The 18,963-nt window shown below is 39.5% G+C and overlaps 2 protein-coding genes across 2 annotated transcripts; both read left to right on the plus strand.

The window, feature by feature from the left end:
* Nucleotides 1-288: 288 nt before the first annotated feature.
* Nucleotides 289-12,199, plus strand: wdr81 (WD repeat domain 81). Its single transcript, XM_087795243.1, has 12 exons — nt 289-503; nt 1,153-1,583; nt 2,171-5,703; nt 5,777-5,884; nt 5,969-6,168; nt 7,432-7,613; nt 7,745-7,910; nt 8,027-8,192; nt 8,609-9,409; nt 9,555-9,700; nt 9,791-9,973; nt 11,181-12,199. The coding sequence occupies exons 2-12, from the start codon at nt 1,228-1,230 to the stop codon at nt 11,505-11,507; spliced, it is 6,168 nt and encodes a 2,055-aa protein (XP_087651369.1). The 5' UTR covers nt 289-503; nt 1,153-1,227; the 3' UTR covers nt 11,508-12,199.
* Nucleotides 12,200-13,250: 1,051 nt separating this feature from the next.
* Nucleotides 13,251-18,036, plus strand: serpinf2b (serpin peptidase inhibitor, clade F (alpha-2 antiplasmin, pigment epithelium derived factor), member 2b). The gene is made up of 9 exons (XM_087796240.1): nt 13,251-13,519; nt 13,745-13,807; nt 13,890-13,943; nt 14,950-15,196; nt 15,271-15,414; nt 15,491-15,679; nt 16,211-16,353; nt 17,129-17,333; nt 17,422-18,036. Exons 2-9 carry the CDS (start codon nt 13,760-13,762, stop codon nt 17,757-17,759), a joined length of 1,368 nt encoding a protein of 455 aa, XP_087652366.1. The 5' UTR covers nt 13,251-13,519; nt 13,745-13,759; the 3' UTR covers nt 17,760-18,036.
* The last annotated feature ends 927 nt before the right edge of the window (nt 18,037-18,963 follow it).

Genomic DNA, 18,963 nt, shown 5'->3' on the forward strand with positions numbered 1-18,963 from the left:
ATAATGAAATGGTTTTGTTATGGTTTTCGTATGTTTGCGATGTATAACACATTTCTGATTTGTGCCGAATTCAATTTTCCGATTAAAAAAAATAATAATAATAAATATATATAATATAATATATATAATATAATAAATAAGAATCCATAAATCCATGCTCGGTATGGCGCAGAAGAAATGTTTTCATTCTTATGGTCGAGCTGTTCTTTGTTTGACTGTAGTTTGAGAGAAGGTTTGTTTTCGCTGGTCACATGAGAAGCTGCTGGTGTTGTGTCACGTGAGGTGCCACTTATCAAAACATGGCATCAGCTAGCTCGCAGCAAAGCTCTCCTTATTAGCACTTTCTCGTCGACCCATTGACACGCACTGGTACCGCCAGAACATGACATGGACATCCACTTGCTGTCAACATGATCTTCATCTCTAGCGATCTCACAGAACCAGAGGGAGGTCGGTGCAGCATTAGCGCTAGCTAGCTAGCCTGCTACAGCAGGAGCTAACAGGTGAGTAAACATTTGACTGTTGCAGTTTCTGGTTGACATTTGTTGAAAAGTAAAGCACTCGTATCGGTTCTGTAAACCCTTAATGAACCTGTTGTCTCAAAAACATCTCGCCAGGATTGCCATGGTCGGGTTTTGTTTCGTTAGCCGAACAGTCAGATGTCCAGCTGATAAAATGCGTTCCTTAAATTAAAATAACGTACGATTCACGTGTTTTTATATGTGTTCAAGTCTATGAATTACAGTTTATTTGGAAATAACTGCTAAAGTTGTCTAAATTATTTCTTAACTTGACCTTGTTTACTAAAATAACCCACTGGTTTTAAACTAAATAAACCTAACGAGAAGTCCAGACTATGAAGCCCAGTTTGATGTCTTTATTGAACTACATTTGCCGTCATGTGCTATTAAGAATTGTCTCATCATGTGATTGTGAAGTTTACAGACGTAATTTAAGAGGCATGTGTTGATAAAATGGGAAGGAAGTCATATGGCCTCACTTCCCTTGAGTCATTTGGTGAAAGAGTCTCCTTCAACACAGCCGTGTGAAAGTAATATCATTATAACAACTTTGAGTTTCACTGTTCTATCGTGCTTCTTTTTTCTTAATCGAAAAGTGGGAAAGCATCACTATCTGCTTGTGTGTTCTTAGAGTCATCTCATCCATGGCCCTATAAACCAGGAGGAACTTAAGTGTGGTGAGCAAATTTGACGGACACAAACCACAATGGATTGGCTTATACAAGCAGTAGAAAAAGACTTGGGGATTGACCGCCGCCAGCAAGGCTTAGGTCCTCGTCCCCAGGAGCTTGTCGCACTTGTTCCCACACGTTGGGTAGTGGGCCTTCGAGAGAAGAGGATCACTCGCTGTACCCGTTTTGACAGCGTCAGCGATGTGGAAATTCACACATATCTACAGTGTTCACAAGCAAAGTTGCCTCCTGGCTGGACAAGAGTTTGCATTCAGGGTCTAAGGAAAAGCAGACTGGGCTACAGACTGGCCAGAGATTCATTCCATCAACCGGAATCGGGAAATGATTCCTATGTCAAAACCATGCATGGTGTCTCGCAACACATCGTCAGGTACTTTGATAACCTTTATTGTTGTTATTGTGTCTGTGCATGTGTTTATATATTTCTGGTTATAATAAAGTACCTGCAACTATTTATATTTCCGATGAGCTTTAATAAAACAGATGATGAAGTTTTATTGTCATTGTGTTATCATTCTCAAAGGTCAGTAGGGGGTGCTATTAGCTTAAAATTGATAGGTGTCTCTGAATAAGTAGTTCAGAGCACAGGATTAGAGTGAAGAGTGAAATTTGCAGTTTCATGAAGACCTGTCAACACATTACTGGCACACTTGTATGCATATATCTTTCAGCTTGTACTTGACCCGCCTCACATGGTTAACTCGTGTTTAACTTTATTTGCAATGCCTAGTAGATATTTTACAAATATAGTTAGATGGCTTTTTAGCATGTGAAATATGTTTGACATCTATCAGCCAGTAGGGGACAGTTTTGTTCTGGAAGTCATTTGTACAACCCACTGACTGAAAAAATGCATTCCCATTATCTGCTTTCCAAAAGATTATCGTAAAAACTGTTTATCTGTATTTTAGATATTTACCTTTTTCCTCTTCTTCTTCTTTTTTTTTTTTTTTTTAGGAATTTGTGGCGAGAAGCACATCGCAAGTTTGTGCAGCCATATGCCGGAGCCAGTGAACAGATGCATGTTGCAGCTGTGGATGCGGTGCGCCATGCACTACAGAAGCTCTTCAATTCTACATTCATCTCCTCTGACAAAGTGTCACCATCACTTTCTCCAGCAAGAGAAAAGGATAAGGAAAACTTACTTCCATCTATTTCCCTCAGTTCTTCAAAGACACATTCAGATCGATTGTGTCCAAATGTTTTAACCCCTGAGTGTCTGCTGGAAACTGTAGACATGCTGTACGTGATCTTACCATTTTCTCAGTATTCACTTCACGATATTGTCTCCTTTAGCCCAGCCAAGCTTGCCAACAGTCATGCCAAAGTGTTATTCATCATTTACCAGTTACTGATTGCCATACGGGCATGTCATCAAGCCGGTCTGTCCTGTGGCGAGCTGTCATTACTGGACATTGCAGTAGATGAACAGCTGTGCAGTCGCCTCAGAGTTAATATTTCCCACTATGAAGAACAAGGATGTGAAGGGGATCCAAATGGTGTTGTTACAGGAAAGCAAACAACAAAAGCTCCAATGCAAAGAACAAGTGGGTGCACGAGTAAAGGGAACAAATCCCTTTGTAAAGACTGCTTTCAAGAGCTTAAAAAGTTGGTCCTAGACTGGGTTCATGGACGAGTGAGTAACTTTCGTTACTTAATGGAACTTAACAGGTTAGCCGGACGACGAGAAGGAGATCCAAATTACCATCCAGTTCTGCCATGGGTGGTTGATTTTACAGTGCCATTCGGGAAATTCAGGGACCTTCGAAGATCAAAATTCAGGCTCAACAAGGGCGATAAGCAGTTGGACTTCACATATGAAATGACTAAAGAGGCTTTGGCTGCTGCTGCAGGAAATGGTTTAGGAGCAAGTGGGGTTGCTGGTGACCTGAGTGGCTCTGGAGGTGCAGGTGGCTCTGGGCAGTCTGACCACCTTCATGTACCTCATCACATATCTGATGTGCTCTCAGACATAACATACTATGTGTACAAAGCTCGGCAAACTCCTAAGTTTGTCTTGTGCAGTCATGTCAGATCCCAGTGGGAACCTAATGAATACCCCGCAAGTATGGAGCGCATGCAAAGCTGGACTCCTGATGAGTGCATTCCAGAGTTTTACTCAGATCCACAAATTTTCCGCTCGATACATCCGGACATGCCAGACCTGGACGTGCCTTCCTGGTGCAACTCTTACGAAGACTTCATTGACATCCACAGGAATCTACTGGAGAGTAGAGAGGTGTCGCAGAATTTGCATCACTGGATAGATCTTACATTTGGTTACAAGCTTTCTGGTAAAGAAGCTGTCAAGGCAAAAAATGTTTGTCTGCATCTTGTGGACAATCACACCAATCTTTCTACCTATGGTGTCGTCCAGTTGTTTGATCAGCCTCATCCTCCTCGCTTATCGCCTTCCCAGTATGCCCCAGCTGAACCTCCTCATCTGGGCCTCGCTGCTTTGAACGTGCCTTCGTTATACATCCCACGTATTGACCCAACAGTTGAGTCAGTCAATGGAATGGTGCCAGAGTCAATGGGGTGTGAATCTACTGCGTGGACAGTAGTGGACAGAGATGAAGAGCTCGAACAAGGAACTGAGGCACTTGACTCATTGGCCTCAGCTGGCACATCCAGTTCTAATTTGTCGTCCTCTGGGCCGCTGCCAAACATTGGTGCCTTTGGAAGCAAAGTAGCAGGAGATCAATCAGCCCTCATGTCCCAATCCCCAACTACCTTTCCTGGAGATTTATCAAGTTCAAGCCCAAACTTTAGAAATATGGTGTTACAAAAAGGTGGCCATGTGAACAAAAAGCAAGGAGATACAGGTCTCCCTAATACAGAGGAGCTCAAGATTACTCTTCCTGATGGTTTCAATCCATTACAACCTTTGGAAGAATTGGAAAGGTTGAACAATTTTCTTGTAAGGAGTCTCCATGCTGAAGTTCAACACCCAGTGAGTGGTAATGACTGCATGATGGAAATCAGTGCCCTTCCCTCAATGACAGAGCTTTATCAAAGAGATATTCAGGCTCTTGGTGTTCTCATTGCAGAGTTATTTTTCAGCTCTAAAGTGAGGGGCTTGAAACCAGGTGCCTCCCTCAAGCTGCGTTTCCAGGCCGTGATTAAGCAGTGCTCTGCCAACATCCGAGACATACCGCTCTCCTTGCATCATGCACTCGAGAAACTTCTCCTGATAGAAAGAAACTCTGGAATATCCCATCAAGAACTAACACACTGTCCATGTCCACTTCTTTTCAAGTATGACCCTGTCTGTGATGGTCTCCCTCCTCCAGATCCAGACCAATTATTGAATGCATTTGTATCGCCTTTTCCATTTCCATCTTATTTTGCACCACTGCACAGATTCATATTTTCCTACCATGCGCACATGGAGTCAATGTCAAATCATCAAGGGAGGGATGTGATCTTTCACCTTTGGAATCGATTGGAGACTCTTTTGAGGGGCAACATCACAGCAGAGGGTCTTGAGATTCTATTGCCTTTCATTCTGGCACTCATGCTAGAGGAATCTACGGCTGTCTATGCTGCATGGTACCTTTTTGAGCCCATCTCTCGAGTATTGGGTCCCAGAAATGCGAACAAGTACCTGTTGAAACCTCTGATCAACGTCTATGAGAACCCAAATTGCTTGAGAGGCAGATTCTATCTCTACACTGATTGTTTTATTTTGCAACTCATCGTGAGGCTTGGTCTCCAGGCCTTTCTGATGGGTTTGCTTCCACATGTGCTGCAGGTCCTCACTGGGTTTGAGAGTTCCACATCAGCTGGGGTGGACACAAAAGCACTCAGAGGTGGTACATGTACCCTTGTCGAAGAAGAGGAAGATGAATTCCAAGTCGGTGACCTTACAGCAAAATCCAGGTCTGCTAGCAGTAATATGGGAGGTACCAGTGGAGCTACTGTTGGAGTGGTGGGAGAACCTGGGTTGGCTGATTATGCATCAGGAATCAGTCTAAACGATCAGGTATTCCTTTCTGAGACGGAAGACTTTCAGAATGGATTTTATGTGAACAGTGGATCTGCTGGGAAACCACCTGGTCAGAATTCTTCATCAAAAGATCCAGACCAAGAGTCTTTGAGTGTAGGAAAGCTAAGTGACAAAAGCAGTGCAAGTGAACTTTCCCTGGGAGATGGAGACTCCATGCGGGACAGAGCCAGTCTGAAGTCAGCAGACAGCAGTCAGGATCTGAAACAGGCCTGTGAGGATGGAGGAGAGTTTGAGGACGAAGAGGTGAGGGATGCTCACGGAGATGAAGTTGCGACAGAAGGGCTTTCTGAGTCCAACCTGGAGCAGACATACTCAAGCTGCACTGAGGAATCAGTTGCCATGATTACAGCACTGGACAATGAGTTTGTGAATAGAATCGTGCTGACAGAGTCGAACAAAGGCATTGTCGGGGAGCAGGAGGAGGATGTTGATGATGATCCATTTGAGGATTCTGAAGAAAAGGAACAAAAGATTCTTCTTGGTGAGTAAATTTGCAAAATATTTAAAGCATTTATCTAAAAAAGTCTATGTGTTAACATCTTTCTCCACTTAAGATACGGTTTGCAAAACAGTCCGGTGGCTCTCTGCTAAACTGGGACCAACTGTGACATCTCGATGTGTTGCCAGGAATTTGCTGCGATTACTTACCAACTGTTACATTGGTACATACATCAAACTATCTTTGAATTAACTAAAAAGGTTGTGATGGAAGTTTCATTCTAATTCCTCTCTACTTTAAATTTCAGGTCCTGAAAAACACGAGTTTCTGTCAAGTGCAACCAAAGAAGGCTCTCAAGAGGGTTTGAACATGGGCAGCGTATATGAAAAGAGGCCAGTGGTTGGTGATCAGACAGCAGGTCCTGTTCTGGATTGCCTCATCTACATAGCACAACTCTATGGAGAACCAGTGCTCACATACCAGTACCTGCCTTACATAGGATATCTGGTAAGATACAAAATATATTGTTAAATTATAGGCCAGAGTTCATAAATTACATTTGAATGCCATATATGAAAATGACTAGCATATATACTTCAAATTTGTATTTTTTGTATTTCCGTATTTTCCGGACTCAAAGTCGCTCCGGAGTACAAGTTGCACCAGCCATAAAATGCATAATAAAGAAGGAAAAAACATATATAAGTCGCATTTTTGGGGGAAATTTATTTGATAAAATCGGACACCAAGAACAGACATGTCATCTTGAAAGGCAATTTAAAATAAAAATAGAATAGAGGCAACAACAGGCTGAATACTGTAATTGTACGGTATGCTTACGTTACATGACACAACTGAGAACGTGCCTGGTATGTTAACATAACATATTAAGAGTTATTCAGATAACTATAGCATAAATTACATGCTAAGAAGTTTACCAAACCATCCATGTAACTCCAAATAACTAAAATCCAATGAAAGCTTCATCCTCGGTGTCATTTTTAAACAACTCCGCTATCTCCGGAGGTAGAACTCCTCTTCTACGTCGAAATTATCAACACAGGCCTAGAGCGCCCTCTTGCGGTTTAAAGTGAAAAAAACATGTGAAATGATATACCGGTAATAATGTGTTAATAATTTCACACATAAGTCGCTCCAGAGTATGAGTCGCACCCCCGGCCAAACTATGAAAAAAACTGCGACTTACAGTCCGGAAAATCAGTAATATTATTTTGGATCCACTCCATTTGAAAAATACTATACGTCATATAGTAGCAAAGCTAGCAAGTATACTCTTGTGGTATATTTTAACAGTTTCCCAATGTATGATTTTTTTACATTGTGGTAATGTGAAGCTTAACAAACACTATCTAACTGCCACCAAAATAAACAATTCCAATGATCCAATTATGTTGAAACTTCTTTGAGAGTTTCCTTCGATACTCTGTTATATTTACCAACCGATTTTCAAAGATTTTTGATTTGATTAAAAAAAAAAGATTTTTGGTGAGGGTGAGGGATAAAAATCACTTTTTAAGGGAATTTACTTATTGTCAACCACAGGTTGGCTGTCTATGATGTCACTTAAAGAAACACTGTTTTGTTATAGTTTGATATATGCACATACAACAGATGCAATGAAACATTTATTCACCTATTGAGGTTATCAAAAACCAATCTTGATAAACTGCCTTCCAAGATCTGATCAGAGCTATATGTTATTTTATGCAGATTATAATAATTTATTTTTTGTTTTCTCTCTACTCGCAGGTCTCTCCACCTTCTTCTCAACGTCTCAACACTCGTAAAGAGGCAGGTCTGCTGGGAGCTGTCGCACTCACTCAGAAGATCATCGTCTTTCTCTCAGATACCACTTTAATGGACATGCTCATGAAAATCAATCAGGATGTCCTTCTTCCGCTCCTGGATCTGCTCACAACACCACGTATGGGGTCAGTATCACAGAAATACGTTGAGATACAAAAGAGAATTCACTTAACTTCTTTGTTCTTGTTGTTCAATGAACTTGTAGGCATGAAGTTACTTTTCCTACAGAAGTATTTATAGATCAATGGTTTCACAGGTTCCCAAGTGGCGTCCAGACTCGCATTGCAGTCTGCCTTAAGACTCTCAGCTTGATGGCTCTCATCTGTTTGCGCATCGGTAGAGAGATGGTGCAACAGCATATGGCCGACACTCTTCAGCGGTTCTTTGCCGTTTTTACTCTGCTGCATTGTCTGCAGCCTCAGGTACACACATACACCTACACCCCCCGCCCCCAAACACACACACACAACAATAAGAGGGACACAGAAATGTTTTCCTGATTTGATAAAAATAACTTCTTTTTTTTTTTTCCTGTCAGATTAAACATGCTCCTCGCAGAGTTCTTGGAGAAGTGACAGTGGTGGATATTTGCTCATCTGGAAATTCAAACGTGACCTATGAGTTGGCAGTGCTTGAGGAGCTGCAGACTGTATTCAACCCTGAGATGGCACACGCTTCCTACATTCCTTTTTACTGCCTTATCGGTAAAATCTCTTCCAGTTGACTTTTCTAGATAAACAATACTGAAAGGCATCTTATTTTACTGTCCATATTATACTAGTTTCATGAGCCTTTGCATTTGATCAACGTGTAATGGTATGTTAATTTTAATACATTTAACGTTGTTTATATAGGAGGTTTCTAATGTCCACATGTTAAGTTTTATAATGTTGTAATTTTTCCATCGTAATCACCAGCAACAGCACATACGTAAATGAAAAAACTTTCCAAATTAGTTTTAATAAATCTCAACATTTCATTTAAACTCATATTTTTGTCATTATCGAGGTGAGAATTGCACTATATTTTGCTGCCTGTTGATCTGCTGGGTTTATAAAGAAACAATTTCTCTAAACCATTCATTTTACCATAAGCTGATCAAAGTTTTTTTTTCCTTTAGGTGACGTGGCAATTCGGAAACTGGTCCCTAACCATGAACTCGTCTGGCAATTGGCCCACTCCTACCACCAGAGTGTGAGCCAGGAAGTCTCTGAAACTAATGTTTCACTAGCATCAAAAGGCGATGTTGGGTCAACTTCTCTTAGTCTAACTCATGGTTTTCCAGCACCCACAACAAGCTCCACTCCAGTAGGTGACCTCCACCCAGAATCAGGAACATTTGGAAGCCATCTTGTTGGAAACCGTATCCAAGTGTCTCGGGAGGCTGAATACAGTAGCAGCCCTAACCTGGGTTTGTCCAGCTCTTGGGGTCGTTCTACCCACACCATTCCTATCATGACAACGACAACCTTCACCGCTCCATCCATTGGCTCGGCTGCCTTTAGCTCAGCCTGGGCTTCAGGAGGCAACACAGAGGACAGTGCACTAAAGCAGGAGCTTCCTCGCAGTGGAAGGTCTCTGCAGGGAAACTGGTTGGCTTACTGGCAATACGAGATCGGTCTGAGCCAGCAGGATCCACATTTCCACTTCCACCAGATTCGCCTGCAAAGTTTTCTAGGTCACACCGGCACAACCAAGTGTTTAGCACCGCTGTCGGGAGAAGATTATTTTCTTTCTGGCGGCAAAGACAAGACTGTAAAGCTATGGCCACTATACAACCATGGTGATGGAACACAAGAGGTGGAGCCAAGGTTGACTTACAACGACCACCGAAAATCTGTATTTTATGTTGGACAGCTGGAGACTTCACAGGAAGTAGTGAGCTGTGACGGCACCGTCCACTTGTGGGATCAATACACAGGTGAGTAGGTCTTCAAAGTTAGTACCGTTATATTTGAGCTGGTTTATCAATGTACTCCAACTAGATAGATAGATAGATAGATTAGTTCAAGTCAGCTGGGAATGACATTAGAAATGTTCTTAAACTTTCACCTCTACCTTCACAGGAAAGCAGATTCGCTCCTATGAAGCAGTAGATGGAAAGAATCCGATCACAGCCATCACCACCATGCCGGCGCCTCACTGTAGCGTAGTGTTTGGAAGTGCAGATTCTATTCTCCGCTTCATTGATCCTCGCAAGCCTCGACTGCAGGTAGACACTCGCAAGCTTGTTATTCCTGATAATACACGTCTGCTTTCTAGCTATTTCTAGTCTGACGTTGATAAATGTCACTGTCTGCAGCACGAATTCCGCCTGGCCTACAACAACGTGAGCGCTGGGCTGATCCGCTACCTGGCTGTGAGCCCGACGGGGCGCACAATTGCTGCAGGTTTCTCATCTGGCTTCATAGTTCTACTGGATGCAAGGACTGGACTTGTTCTGAAGGGATGGCCAGCTCATGATGGAGACATCCTCCAAATGAAGGTACATCAACGTCTTTATAGAATCAGAATCTTAATTATTGCCTGTAATGTAAAAACAAAATATATATAAACACACACTGTATATGTATGTATAGATCAGTGATTTTTAACCTTTTTTGAGCCAAGGTACACCTTTTTCATTAAAGAAATCACAAGTCACACCACTAGTCAAAATGTTTAAAGGTTATACTCTGTGTAGCCTATATTAACATTTTAGTCATTTTCATCAAAGTGTCTTGAATATGAATCAAATAAACGCATTAAAAAGAGTACTTTATCATCAATTACATGAAATTGGATATTTTCCCACAGCACAGCTGATGATCTCTTACGGCACATAGTGTGCCACAGCACAGTGGTTGAAATACACTAGTAGAGATATAGATAGACTTTATTAATCCCTCTGGAGATCTCCTTGGGAAATTGGGTTTCTAGTACACAGCAGATGACCGTTTCATAAAAACTACAACAAAGTGCAATAAAGGGATCAAAGTTCAAAGAGATAACAAAGTGATGAAGTTATGGTCGTTTGAAATTAACTTAAACATAATATCCACTTCTTTCTTTTCACTTTATTTGATTCTTTTTAACTCTAGAGTCATAGATATTTCAATTCTGAAATTTATTTTTTTATAAAAAAAGATTGGTTTGTATTCATATTCATTATAATCAAGTGTGAACTTATAACTCATAATGTGAATCTGTCATATGCATTGTTTAATGTGGTCTTTAATAACATTAACAAACATGCATATACACAAGGTGAAATTGACCATGAGGCCTGTATTTTGATAAGTTTGGGATGATGAAAGTTGTACCCAGCAAATTGGTCAACAGACTACAAGGATGAGCAAACTTTATTTAACCCCAAATTAGGTCAAGGATTGTATTTGCCGTTTTAAAAGCACTGCTTTAGGCAAATATAGACACAAGTTACTCATTAGAAATGGCTCAGTGGCTCACTCCTACTACTGCTGCTCAGAATTGATCACCTCAAAGCTGATTTTATTGGTTCGAACATCCCATTAGATGGATGGAACTTTATGGATCTCTTGGGAAATTCCTTTTAAAAATCAGGACTACCTAATTACTCATAATAGCTGATAATTCTCCAGTGAGGTGATAAATATGGATTTTGAAGTGAACAACATGCATGTTTTATCACTTATTTATTTAAAGAACCTTCAATCTTTGCTTTTATTTTTCAGGCAGCAGAAGGGAATCTGATCATCAGCTCCTCCACTGACTATTCCCTCACAGTGTGGAAGGATTTAGAGAACAAGCCTCTTCGCCAGTACAAGTCACAGTCAGACCCCGTCCATGCCTTTGATCTTTACGGCTCCGAGATTGTAACCGGAACAGTCGCAAACAAAATCGGTGTTTACTCAATGGCAGACATTTCCCTTAGCCCTTTGAGTAGCACAAAGCTGAGCTCCGAGAACTTCCGTGGCACTTTGACCAGCTTGGCAGTTCTACCAACGAAGAGACTTCTACTGCTGGGCTCTGAGAACGGAGCCATACGTTTACTAGCTTGAACCACACATGACGAATGCTCTTCTGAACATCCATGTGAATAAAGACTTTTGTTAGGGGATGTATCTATAGGTTGATTTTAAGCAAGGCAAGTGTTAGAATCATGTATTAAACTGCTGGTTGTTGGCACAGACCAGGAACAACTGCCACTTATTTAATGCTGGTTTAAATCTCCTGTATTTTTAAAAGCAGTTTTGTCTATTCATGTAGAGTTTCTGATCAAATGGCTGAAAAGCTCAGGAAGATAGATACAGCCTCCTTTTCTAGGGTTTCTCAATAACCAAAAAACCTTGATGTCACCTTTCCTTTACTTCTGACAGTAGAACTTACCTGATGCACTATTGAACTATGCAGTAAATATTTTTTTGTGTGAGAGAAGGTCGTGAATAATAAAGTTGTTGTTTTTTCCTGTTTCTCCATTTAAAGAATCCTCAAAATTGAGGTGGGACTTCATGTTTCTGCACAAGAATGGCCTTAATTGTGAACTGACTTTCATTCAAATGATTTCTGGACCTTGTCAGCATTTTAATACATGTATTAATGCTTTTACTCAGTCAACATCTGATCCAATAATGCAGAGATATACAGTTTTGTACCTCAGTGTCAAACCATATATATTGTCATTATAGGGACAGTGTTGATTTATTGTTCAATGATAATCTGTAGACCACTTTTTATTAAAAGGCTTCGAATATATCTGCCTCATGCTTCAATAGACCAACAGCTTTTGAGCTCATTTCATTCTAATTGTTTCTCTATTCTTTTTGTTTTTCAAAGGAAATGTTTAGTATCAGCTTCTGCTATTAAGAATCCATCACCTTAACCAGCATAAAGAGTATGAAAGACTAGCTTTTAGGGTGGAGAAGATAAAACTCTTCTAGAGTTAAGTGGGCAACCTTTTCACTTGCTTCCGCTGATCATTTTTGTTTATAGGTAAATTAATCCCTTTTACCTCATCATTACATTGAAGTAAACTGTGATCTTTGCTGCTTACAACATGGTATCACTTAAGGCATGTTTGTAGAGCTGAACAAGATTGCAGTGTTGTCAGACTATTGATTGAAGTTGTGAGTCATGTGATGTCACTGTGGTCTCAAATGATAAAACTCCCCTCGTTCTTCAGTCTTTTTAAAGCAAAACTGTGATTCTGTGATGACACCTTCATGAAAATTTAAAAAAAAATTGTGTTGAGCAGTCAGCAGTCTAGTATAAGAATATATGGTCTCGATTTCATTACATAAAGATTACGGACCGGATAATTTCCACTATATTTATAAAATCCCAAATGAAGATATTGTATTGGCAAACTTTGATGGTCAAGGGTTTAAATTAATTTAATTTTTAAATTTCAATTTTTGGTATTGCTAGCATCTTCATTTAAACTTTAAGTTGGGCATTTTTTCAAGCCATTTGTCACCTCCTACAGTATTAACGGATCACGTTACATTTTTTCAATTATGTATGTATTCTTGTTGAGGTTGAAACACAAGTAGCCTTCTCCTGGTGAAAGCTTATCAGATTCAAACTGCACTGTTGACATGCTTTTAAATTTCATTATCAGAATGTGAGGCATCTGACTATTTATTATAAAATGATTTTGTCTTTGTAATTTGAACCTCCCTGTCTGCTATTGGCTGACTTTTGAAATTTCCAGACTGCTACCACTGTTTGTGATTTGCTTTGGTGTTCCGGGAAATATTGACACATTTGTTTGCAAGAATGACTCGATTAATAACTTTTGAACAGAATTGACTATTTACTGACTTAGATGAGTTTAGTCAATTTTCTTGTGACAAATGTAATAACAGAACCTGTCAGTATTTAAATACACCCTAGAGCTCCATTTACAAACAAATAATGTGTAGGTGAGGCCCCAATCAATGTCAGTTGATCTTTGACCGTTTTCTCAGTAAGTTCCAATCTTTTACTCTTTGGATTTCTACCATCCGCGCTCTCACAGAGGCTCCTTTTTTTGGATCAGGCAGCAGGTTTTCTTTTCTTATTTTAATTTAAGGTAAGCTTGGTCCTTTTTTTAAATTATCCTTTTGTTCATCAGATAATTTCAGTAAAAAGTGTTGCAACTTTACTACTGATCAGTTATATTATTTGTTTTGGTATGACACTGTTTATTTGAGGGTTGAGCAGCAAGTGGGTTCTGTTCGATGTTTTATCAATCAAAGATGGTACAGGTGGATATTTTTGAATCTATATTCCAAAGGCATTAAAATATCTTTTACAGCTAATTCGTCTAAACATGGACCTACGTCTGACACTCCTGTTGATCTGTCTCTACAGAGTTACAGTAAGCATAAAAACCATGTTTATGTGAAAACTCTTTAAGGTTTTATTTCTCTACATCTCACATGTTTTTGTATGCTTAACAGAATTCTGAAGTGTCAGAAGATGGTTCTGTCCTGGTGCCAACGCTGCCTACACAGGTTCGAAGTTTAGTGATGCAACATAAATGCTCATTTTGATCTTTTTAATTTATATATATTTAACATATAACTTCTTTAAAACAAAAATATAAACGTAGAATTTGCTAGTTTGCTAGTTTGATCTGTTGCAATAAAAGTAGCAGTAGCAGCCTTTAAAGGTGATGGTCAGTTTTTACATTTTTGTTTAAAGGTGTCTGATTGATCACAAATTCCGACACAGAATAGTCAAATCATTGAGGATGTGCAAGATGGACATATCAGTCTGGTGACATGGATCAATGTATAGCAACACATAGCATGAATTCTCCTTTTATTGGAATTGGATACCAAAATCCTGTTGAAGTTAAGCATATGTATGAGTAACCCACGCCCCTTGATGTTTGTTTGGCTTTCTTTCTTGCTATACAGATACAGGTAACATAACATAAGAATGATTATATAAAATTTGAAATGCTATTTTTAAGATATGCCCTGTAAGTTATTTATATTTACTTGATTATCTAATTTATATACATTTTCGATAGAGTTGATAAGTTCATCTTTACCACCCCTATAATGGACATGATAGTAATAATATTATATATATAATAATATAATAATAATAATTATGATAATTATTAATTCCAAAGACTAATATAGCACCTTTGATAAACTCTATTTTAGACATACATTTATGATCAATGTTTACTTTTCATTGAAATGCCCTGAAAATTGCTCATTTCGATTCTAATATTCAAAAAATACATAAATTGTGTTAAGGAGGGATGAACTTTACCTTAATGACTTCAGCGGGTACTGTTAGCGACTCGCCAAGCGGTCGACTATGTGCTTCATAGAATAACCTACAGGGTGAAAATTAATAAAAAAAATCCAACCATAGAATTTCTTTTGCTTCCTTAGTTTGAAACTAATAACCTCTTCCTTCATTTTGGGACTCAAACGGCCATGAATTCCCTCAAAAATGTAACAAGAAGTATTTTGGTGTTACATTCAATGTCTGCTTCAGAATACAGAACTCGAGAGTCAATCACAGCCGGAGGAAACACCAAACATAACATCAACAGAAACAAATGGAGACTCCTTGGAGACAAAGCCAAGTAACATCTGTGGACCTATTGGTGAAAGAACAGTTGCAGCCCACATCCAGGATATGGGCATCAAACTGCTGCAGAGTCTGAAGGCAACACCCGAGCAGCCGAATGTCATAATTTCTCCTCTCAGCATATCATTAGCTCTCTCTCAACTCTCCCTTGGTATACTCCCTAACCTTTACACATTTCATTGGATCCATCTCTGAGTTCTCTGTCATGTTTTCTCTTCTTTACAGGGGCAGCAAATGAGACAGAAGAACTGCTGTCGCATCATCTTCATGGAAACCGTTTGCCTTGTTACCACAAGGTCATGCATGACATTCTAGAGCAGCTCAAAGACAATGACATGCACATCGCTGCTCGCATTTTCCTGCGTCAAGGTTTCTGTTAAAATCCTCAAATCTGACAATGCTGAGTGAATAATATTCAAAATCTTACTTCCTTTTTCCACTCAAGGTTTCAAACCAAAGCAGGAGTTTGTTGAACAATCTGTCAAGTTTTACGACTCTGAACCAGCTATTCTGGAGAGTCTGGAGCAGATCAACGAATGGGTGGAGAAGAAAACGGACGGAAAATTGACCAACTTTCTAGAGTCACTGCCTCCTAATATGCTTTTGATGCTCATCAATGCTGTCCATTTCAAAGGTGAATGAAGAATCACAAGCAGAAGTAATTCAATTGTAATTGATAATTATCAAGACGGTTGTTAGATTGTTGAAAATTGTTTTAAAATGCTTTTAGAAGTCAATTCATAAACGCTTCATATTACTATGCGTAATGAGCAAATGAAGCATTGTTACTCACTGAATGATTGTGAAACACATTGGTGACAGGAGGCAGGTTCATTGTGGACATGCCATCTTGGCATCACAAAAAACTCCTAACATTAGTGTGGAAAGTACTTTTGACAGAAGACACTTTTTAACACAGTCACAGTTGGAACAAAATGATTTTTAAGAGACTATGACACTCGTTTCAGAGAAAACTAGCATAAAACATCTTATCTCCATTGCTTATAGCTCATACATTCCTTTATCCATTCTTCATTACAATCTGCTTCAATTGATATTAGCATGCATTGGCGTCTTGTTTAAGGAATACTTTGCATTAGTTATTAAACTCTTGCATTCAAAGACATTGGCAGTATTGTCTAACATTGGCTTGTGTCTCCCACAGGGGAATGGCAAGCACGGTTCGATCCTCGCTTCACCTCCAAAGGGGTCTTCTACCTTGACGACAACCACATGGTGGAGGTTGACATGATGGACGATGCCAAACATCCGTTGGGATTCCTTATTGACACTGAACTGCAGGCTCAAGTAAGTTAAACCATTAAGTATATTAAATGTTTTCATTATATTAAATTTATATGAACTAAGCTCCACCTAAGTTTTTAATTTGCCCAATATGCATTTCACTTTTCATTTTGGAGAAATAATTTTGTTGTTACATTTGGACTGGATTTCTTATTAAGATTAAAAGACGCTCTGTTGTTGTTCACAATCGGATTGGATTCGTTTTTCCGCAAGGGCTGTACATTTCATAGAAGTGATTTATTAGTGCAAAGAATTAACATTAATATGACAGGACGTTCAGACATAAGCTCAGGTGCTAAGCAACATAAGCTCTTATGCCGGATGTTAGTTATGGTGACTTCTTCTATTAATAATTCATTTTTAACGCGACAAGCTGTAATGAAACTTCCAGACACTACAAGCAAGCAATAAACCTTTTTTCAACACAATAGAAACAACTTACAGTATAGTTGAAATAGGGAAAGACAACATCATCTGTATGTCTCAAAATAAAGAAGAGATATGATGGATTCCATCTACAGATACAATAGAGCATAGAAAATACAGGCCAAGATCAACTCAAATTAAAATCTCTTAAAATTGTTGCGTCTTAGATGACGGGAGACAAAAGTTTTAATTTCAATGAGACAAGTATATATTTTGTGCTGAGGAAAGAATGAGTATACGTATTAACAGCAGGATTGTGCATGATGATGTATAGGTATAAATATATTGATAATTAACTTCCTGTCATAGTCTAGTTTATTTACATTTATATTTGTATTCTTTTTATATACAGGTTGCCAAATTCCCGTTTGTCAACAACATGAGCTTGTTTGCTATCATGCCCTTCACTGGCCCATTAAACGTGTCCATGCTTTCTTCCAAACTGAACTTTTCTGATCTTTATGAGCGTATGCCTAAAGAGAGGGATGTTCAAGTCAAAGTCCCTAAATTCAAACTGGAGTTTGGTCAGGAACTGGAGGAGGTTTTGACAAAAATAGGTGAGTCTGATCTTGAAAACCTTTAGAAGACAAGGATGTAAAGTACGATGTGGTTTTGTTTAATCGTGTTTGCTGTTTCCTTGGTCAGGACTAGGAGAAGTGTTTACTAAACCTAACCTGGCAAACATGGCGGATGGTCTGCTCCAAGTCTCTGGTGTGCTGCATAAATCAAGCATGGAGATAAACGAGGAGGGAACAGAAGCGGCTGCAGCCACATCAGTGATCATTTCCCGAGCCTCAAACCCTGTTTTTTACCTAAACAAGCCTTTTCTGTTGGCCATCATGGATGATAACAGTCAAGTACCAATTTTCCTGGGTTACATCAGCAACCCTAATCCTGAAGGTAAAGTCTGGCTGAAAGAAGAGAAAGACAAAGCGGACCTCTCAAAAGACAAGCTTGATTCTTATGGCGGTCCACCTAAATAAAACTGAAACTTCTGTGTATTGTTTGGAAAGTGAAGCCTGAGCTTGCAATATAACTGAGCTGGTCAATATATATTTACGACAACAACCAGAGTCATTGTACATGTTACAAAAATGTTAAATAATTGTGCTTGTGTGTTTTAAAATTACTGAGAGAAAACTTTGACCACCGTGAGACAGTTGGAATGAAACCTGTAATGATAGTCATTAAGTGTTATCCCTGTCTGTTCTTAATGCGATTTTATCATCTAATCATAATAAACGAAAATGATTTAAATAATGTGTTGGTGAATCTCAAAAAGCAATTTATTAAATGCCAGGTAAAACAAAAATGCACAATAAACGGAAATAAAATATTTTGTGTTAGAGAAAATGGGAAGAAGATGACAACTACTGAGGTTCATAGATTGTAAGTGAGTAAGTCGTTTTTATTTTTAAAGTGCATTTCTCAGACCAGGGTCACAAAGCGCTTAAACAATGAAAACGGTGCTTCAACGCCCATGTTGGTCACTTCTGTGTCCATAATGAATCTATGTTCAGGCATAAAGATGTCCACATGTGCCCGGTACACCGTAGGTCATAGTTCGATGATGGACTGGGCTGATGGTTCTATTTTTCAAAAATGGAGTTTGGAGGAAGAGTTCCAACTTTAGGGGAATCAAACATTTCTCAGCCTCGCGTGACCTCGAATCAAAGAGGAGTAATGTGCTTTTTGTCCAGATCGTGGAAATGGGGATCAGTTCTATACCCTTGGCAGGATCTTTGAAGGTTCATAGGAGTTTCCCCAATCGATCTACGTATGTTTTGTGGACCTGGAGAAGGCATAAAACTGTGTCCCTCTGGTGGTGGGTGCTTAGGGAATATTGGGTATGAATAACTGCTTTCTTTTTTCTGTATGAGTAAGTAAGTCAGTGAGTTTTATTTGTTGATTTTATCAGACCGGGACCATAACGGTTTGCAAACTTCACACAGTTTGGTGGCAGGGATAAAAATCAGCACTTCCAAATCCAAGTCCAGATAGGCTGAGGAGCCAGGTTCATCCTGTGTCCTCTACGTTGAGAGGAGTCTGTTGAGGTGGCTTGAGCACCTAGTTAGGTTGCCTGCTGGTGAGGTGTTCCGGAGATGTCCCACTCGTAGGAGAAACCCAGGACACACTGGAGAAAATATGTCTCTCGGCTGCCCTAGGGTCCCCAGGAAAAGCTTGATG

The sequence above is a fragment of the Callionymus lyra genome, chromosome 7 (genome assembly GCF_982586985.1).
Source record: "Callionymus lyra chromosome 7, fCalLyr1.hap1.1, whole genome shotgun sequence".
In the NCBI taxonomy this organism is placed as follows: domain Eukaryota; kingdom Metazoa; phylum Chordata; class Actinopteri; order Syngnathiformes; family Callionymidae; genus Callionymus; species Callionymus lyra.